This window comes from Oncorhynchus gorbuscha, linkage group LG02, assembly GCF_021184085.1.
Source record: "Oncorhynchus gorbuscha isolate QuinsamMale2020 ecotype Even-year linkage group LG02, OgorEven_v1.0, whole genome shotgun sequence".
In the NCBI taxonomy this organism is placed as follows: domain Eukaryota; kingdom Metazoa; phylum Chordata; class Actinopteri; order Salmoniformes; family Salmonidae; genus Oncorhynchus; species Oncorhynchus gorbuscha.
In genome coordinates this window covers 60,207,267-60,213,943 of record NC_060174.1, presented here as the reverse complement: position 1 = coordinate 60,213,943, position 6,677 = coordinate 60,207,267, and the positions used below count along the sequence as shown (strand labels likewise).

General features: G+C 43.3%; 1 protein-coding gene across 1 annotated transcript in view; it reads left to right on the top strand.

Moving 5' to 3' along the window:
• The first annotated feature begins 568 nt into the window (after nt 1–568).
• Nucleotides 569–6,677, top strand: part of LOC124005646 (A disintegrin and metalloproteinase with thrombospondin motifs 2-like) — a 52,291-nt gene continuing 46,182 nt past the window's right edge. Inside the window, exons 1-2 of the mRNA XM_046315089.1 lie at nt 569–716; nt 2,023–2,447. Coding sequence (XP_046171045.1) covers nt 632–716; nt 2,023–2,447 — 510 coding nt within the window. The 5' untranslated portion in view covers nt 569–631. The remainder of the gene's footprint in view (nt 717–2,022; nt 2,448–6,677) is intronic.

Genomic DNA, 6,677 nt, shown 5'->3' with positions numbered 1-6,677 from the left:
GAACATTATAGGCCTCCCTAATCTTTTTAAGTGGGAGAACTTGCACAATTGGTGGCTGACTAAATACTTTTTTGCCCCACTGTATATGGGGGGGTAGAGCATGGCACTTGCAAAACCAAGATCTTGTGTTGATTGGTGGTCATGACTAAGTAGCTTTAGAAAACAAAATTCTGCTAAATGCCATTCATTATTGTTATTATTACTATTATTATTATTATTATTATTATTATTATTATGTAAGGCTCCATAGACCATGGGAAATTCAAGGTCAGAGGGTGATGGACTGTCTTGATTCCCACACCGATATGTCTTATAACCACTTGTAAAGTTCGTTATCGATTTAAACTGGCCAAATATGTACTCTATGTCCGTATCACTGTTCCCTGTAAGTGATAATGTTACATGATATAATAGCAATTGAGAGAGTAGATGATATTCAGCTGTCACTGTGTGAACACTGTCAAAGACCAAGTTGGCTTAATTTCCAAACATTACTTTATTACGTGTGTGTGAGAGAGAGGGAGAGGGAGAGAGGGAGAGGGAGAGAGAGAGGGGGGGGACTGGTAGATCGCATTATCTAGAATCTCAAAGTCCGCCTCTCTGATGTGCGGTCTTTTTCTTCATACCTGCAATGGATGTTACGCCTGGATTTGCATTCTTTATTATTTTACTGCATTTAATTCACGCGAATGGACTTTATATCTCCAATGGCATAGGTATGTGTGACTGATTGTTTTATACGTTTTATACAATTGTGCAAAGCTAGGCTATAACCTAGGTAGGCTACCACCCTTGCGAAAAAAGATCTGATCACGATTCGATATTGGAGCATGTCAAATTCACACAGGTTATGTCGTAGCCTATACAAGTTCAATAACCTTTTACATAAACAAAAATATCGTTGAGTACCTATGGTAGTTTTTTTTTGCAGTGGCTCAGTACGTTTCCCATTCTTTTGCATAAGACCAACTTTTTCCACATTTCTTTTTCATTCAAACACAGTTTACGTGCGCTCAATTTCAGCATCTGAAGAAAATTCCAATGGTACATAGATCATGCACAATTGATTCAAATTCGTTATATATATAGTCGAATGAATTAGCAAATTTATTGTTGAAGCTTTTATAGCAGTTATAGCTTTAGTTAACCTAACAACGGCCGTCTACAACATTTACATTACATTTAAGTCATTTAGCAGACGCTCTTATCCAAATAAGACATTGCATTTGACTAGTAAAATAAATGGTTGGAATGAAATTAAACTTTACGCTTCAATTTGATTTGATATTTGTAATTACCTGATTTCATGAATATCGACCTCAGTTATTCTTCCTAATTGACAGCTTTAATCATCACCCGGTCTTGACATGTGCTTGTATGCGTGCTGGGTCACAGCTTCCAACCAAAACTGTCGCAACTCGCAAGTAGACAATAGATGCAGTCATGCATATAAATTGATGTGTTTGCTCTGAACTTGGACGAGTCGAGCGTGCTCATCTGCGCGCGAACGGGCGTGAACACAGGGGCACACCGACGTTTTTGTTGTTGTTGTTGATAGGCCTATTAGTCAATGCTCATTATTGCCTGTGGTGTATTGATAAGGTAGGAAATATACCAAAGTCAGTTGTGGTTGTAAAATGTGTCAGCGATAGGTTCACATTTTATGATATAATGTGTTTATAAAGTTAGACCCAGCATAAGTTTTGACCTATGCTATAGCAGTGGATGCTGGTGGGAGGAGCTATAGGAGGATAGGCTCATTGTAATGGCTGGAATGGAACTTATGGAACGGTATCAAACACATCAAACATATTGAAACCACATGTTTGACACCATTCCACTTCAGCCATTACAACGAGCCTGTCCTCCTATAGCTTCTCTCACCAGCCTCCACTGTTGATACATGTGCCTGTGCATGTGTGTGTATGGGGGGGGGGACTCTGTTTGTGTGCATCTGTGCTCCTGTGCATGATTCTGTGTATATTGATCAATGTGTGATTCTGTCTCTCCCTGTGTATACAGAGTCTCTGCAGCATATCCTGAGGGAGTATGGCGTTGTTAAGCCTGTGAACACTGATTCAGTGGGCCGGTTCCTCTCAGGCGCTGTCTCTGCACCTCAACTGGACAGCCAGCACCAGCAGGCCCACAGACGCTGGAAAAGAGAGGCTGTAGCCGTCTCAGACCCCAGCCATGGAGACCTGGAGGAGGGAGAGGGTACAGCCAGGCACAGGGAGACACTCTTCTACAATGTCACTGTGTTCGGCCAGGAGCTCCACCTGCGCCTGCACCTCAACTCCAGGCTGGTGGTCCCCGGAGCTAAGGTGGAGTGGCACGAGGAGGGCAGCGAGACCACCTATGAGCCTCTACGGGACAGCGACTGCTTTTATGTAGGAGAGGTCACCAACGTCAGGGACACATCCGTCGCTATCAGCAACTGTGATGGCCTGGTAAGTGCTGCACTGTTGATAAATGTATCCCTCATGTATATTTGTTACACTGATATTGCACCTATAGAACTTTATTGGGTACAGGTGATAGACAAAGGGGCAATCCCATAGTATTAAAGGTGGCTAGACTTATGTCATCCAAAAAGACAGGAGAGGTTGGAGAGTTGAACCTCTGGCACATTGTTGTGGTTGTGTATCTCTGCACAGAAGGACTGAAGTTTTTTTTATGTAGGCAGATGTTATTCATAATTGTCTGCATGAAATATAGGACTGTAAAAAACAAAAGCAGCACACGTAATCTCATTTTAAACTTCTCTTTCCCTGCTTGGCATTGCTGGTTGGCCTCCAGCAGGCAGGGTGGCAGTATTCAGTATGCAGGTCTCTGTGCTGAGGGAGGGAGCGAGGCCCGGTGAAGCTGTAAGTCCCTGGAGGCTTGCGCTTCATATCCCAGACAGCTACTCCCCCCCCCCCACCCAGCTGGAATAAAACCACATCTCTTAATGATGACATGAAATAGCTTAGCCAATTCCCCCACCCCATCTTAAAGATACACAGAGCACTCATTGCAGAATATTATTCTCTCAAGGTGGGTTTCAGACAAGTCTGAATTTAGAATTAGAAATAAAGTAAACCATTTGTTAAAAACACACCACTGTGTTTTTCTCTCTTTTTACCCCCCATGTCATCTGGACAAATCACACTTGCAGTGTTATGATCAGAACTGTCCAATAAACAAGTCCAGATTATAGTGTCAGAAAACAACTGTCAAGAGAAAGACCAGTATTCAAACATGGACAGTCTCATTACTCTTTCCTCGCTTGTGAGGAGTGTTACATTTCTCTGCTTGGAGCACATAGCTCCAGAGCATGTCCATACAGAGTACTGTCTGTGTTGTGACAGACTAGGTTCTCTATTTAATCCCTCGGTCCACATACAGTCTCTCGAAAAGTATTCAGACCCCTTGACTTTTACGTTATCTGCGTTTTTTCGTTATCTGCTTGATCTCTTGCAGTGCAAACACTTGCCTGGAAAAGTTGATCCTCAGCAACTATAGGGTTGAATAAATTTGCCATCAAAAAGTTGGAATAGTAAACTCCACGTCCTAAATGACACAGCCAGCTAGCAACTCCAGCAAAGTTTGCAAGTGCATGAAGGTTTGTTTGGCTATAGGTTAATCACCCACTGGTAGGCTATGCAGATTTGCAAGCAATGCGTGTGTGGATCTATCTGTTTGTGAGCCAGCTAAATTAGCTTACCAGTAGACCGAGCGGGCTTTCGTGATTATTATCCATAGTGCCCAGCATGCAGCTGGCACTGGTCATGCTGAGAAGTCTGAAATATGGTCCAACTAGCAAGTGTTGCACTAGGAAAATATTCTCAATCCCTTGCTGAATGAAAATCGCCCACAATTCCAGTTTTCATTCAGAAGCTCAAGCTAGCAACATCAAAGCAATTTTGTAACGACAAACCCACCAGTGTTTTCAAATCTGTGCCCCGGCCTATCGCCAGGTGTCGCACAGTCAGGCAGACGTACAGACGGACTGACAGCCAGGAGCCAATATTATTAACTGTTACCACATTTATTTGTCAGTCAAATTACATGTTTATTTCTGTATCACTCAACTCTCATTTATGTGTCTCGTTTGTATTGAGAGGATATAGCTAGGTATATATTGTTGATGTGTTGCTGTTTTATTTATGTTTTGATTTTTTTTATTTCACCTTGATTTAACCAGGTAGGCCAGTTGAGAACAAGTTCTCATTCATAACTGCGACCTGGCCAAGATGAAGCAAAGCAGTGCGACAAAAACAACAACACAGAGTTACACATAAACAAAAGTACAGTCAGTAACACAATAGAAAAATCTATGTACAGTGTGTGCAAATGTAGAAGAGTAGGAAGGTAAGGCAATAAATAGGCCCATACAGGCGAAATAATTACACTTTTGCATTAACACTGGAGTGACAGATGTGCAGATGATGATGCACAAGTAGAGATACTGGGGTGCAAAAGAGCAAGAGGATAAATAACAATATGGGAATGAGGTAGTTGTGTGTGCTATTTACAGATTGGCTGTGTACATGTACAGCTGCTCTCACAGCTGAAGTTAGAGAGGGAGATAAAGGACTCCAACTTCAGTGATTTTTCAATTCGTTCCAGCCATTGGCAGCAGAGAACTGGAAGGAAAGGCGGCCAAAGTAAGTGTTGGCTTTGGGAATGACCAGTGAAATTTACCTGCTGAAGCGCGTGCTACGGGTGAGAGTTGCTATGGTGACCAGTGAGCTGAGATAAGGTGGGGCTTTACCTAGCCAAGACTTATAGATGACCTGGAGCCGGTGGGTTTGGCGACAAATATGTAGTGAGGGCCAGCCAACGAGAGTATACAGGTCGCAGTGGTGGTGACAAAACGGATGGCACTGTGATAGACTGCATCCAATTTGCTGAGTAGAGTGTTGGAGGCTATTTTGTAAATGACATCGCCAAAGTCAAGGATCGGTAGGATAGTCAGTTTTACAAGGGTATGTTTGGCAGCATGACTGAAGGATGCTTTGTTGCGAAATAGGAAGCCAATTCTAGATTTAACTTTGGATTGGAGATGCTTAATGTGAGTCTGGAAGGAGAGTTTACAGTCTAACCAGACACCTAGGTATTTGTAGTTGTCCACATATTCTAAATCAGAACCGTCCAGAGTATTGATGCTAGTCAGGCGGGCGATTGCAGGCAGCAATCGATTGAAGAGCATGCATTTGGTTTTACTAGCATTTAAAAGCAGTTGGAGGCCAAGGAAGGAGTGTTGTATGGCATTGAAGCTCATCTGGAGGTTTGTTAACACAGTGTCCAAAGAAGGGCCAGATGTATACAGAAGGGTGTCATCTGCATAGAGGTGGATCAGAGAATCACCAGCAGCAAGAGCGACATCATTGATATATACAGAGAAAAGAGTAGGCCCGAGAATTGAACCCTGTGGCACCCCCATAGAGACTGCCAGAGGTCTGGATAACAGGCCGTCCGATTTGACACACTGAACTCTGTCTAAGAAGAAGTTGGTGAACCAGGCGAGGCAGTCATTTGAGAAACCAAGGCTATTGAGTCTGCCGATAAGAATGCGGTGATTGACAGAGTCAATAGCCTTGGCCAGGTCAATAAAGACGGCTGCACAATACTGTCTTTTAACGATAGCGGTTATGATATCGTTTAGAACCTTCAGTGTGGTTGAGGTGAACCCATGACCAGCTCGGAAGCCAGATTGCATAGTGGTGAAGGTACAGTAGGATTCAAAATGGTTGGTGATCTGTTTGTTAACTTTGCTTTCGAAGATTTTAGAAAGGCGGGGCAGGATGGATATAGGTCTATAATATAGGTCTATATAGTTTGGGTCAAGAGTGTCTCCCCCATTGAAGCGGCAGCTTTCCAATATTTGGGGATCTCAGATGATACAAAAGAGAGGTTTAACAGGCTAGTAATAGAGGTTGCAACAATTTTGGCAGATACTTTTAGAAAGAGAGGGTCCAGATTGTCTAGCTCAGCTGATTTGCAGGGATCCAGATATTTCAGCTCTTTCAGAACATCGGCTATCTGGATTTAGGTGAAGGATAAATGGGGAGGCTTGGGCAAGTTGCTGTGAGGGGTGCTGTGCTGTTGGCCGGGGTAGGGGTAGCCAGGTGGAAAGCATGGCCAGCCATAGAAAAATGCTTATTTAAATGATTGATTATTGTAGATGTATCAGTGGTGACAGTGATTCCTAGCCTCAGTGCAGTGGGAAGCTGGGAGGATGTGCTCTTATTTTCCATGGACTTTACAGTGTCCCAAAACATTTTTGAATTAGTGCTGCAGGATGCAAATTTATGTTTGAGAAAGCTAGCCTTAGCTTTCCTGACTGACTGAGTATATTGGTTCCTGACTTCCCTGAAAAGTTGCATATCGCGGGGACTATTCGATGCTATTGCAGAACGCCACAGGATGTTTTTGTGCTGGTCAAGGGCAGGCAAGTATGGGGTGAACCAAGGGCTATATCTGTTCTTAGTTCTACATTTTTTGGAATGGGGCATGCTTATTTAAGATGGTGAGGAAAGCACTTTTAAAGAGCAACCAGGCATCCTCTATTGACGGGATGAGGCCAATATCCTTCCAGGATACCCGGGCCAGGTCGATTAGAAAGGCCTGCTCGCTGAAGTGTTTTAGGGAGCGTTTGACAGTGATGAGGGGTGGTCGTTTGACTGCGGACCCAT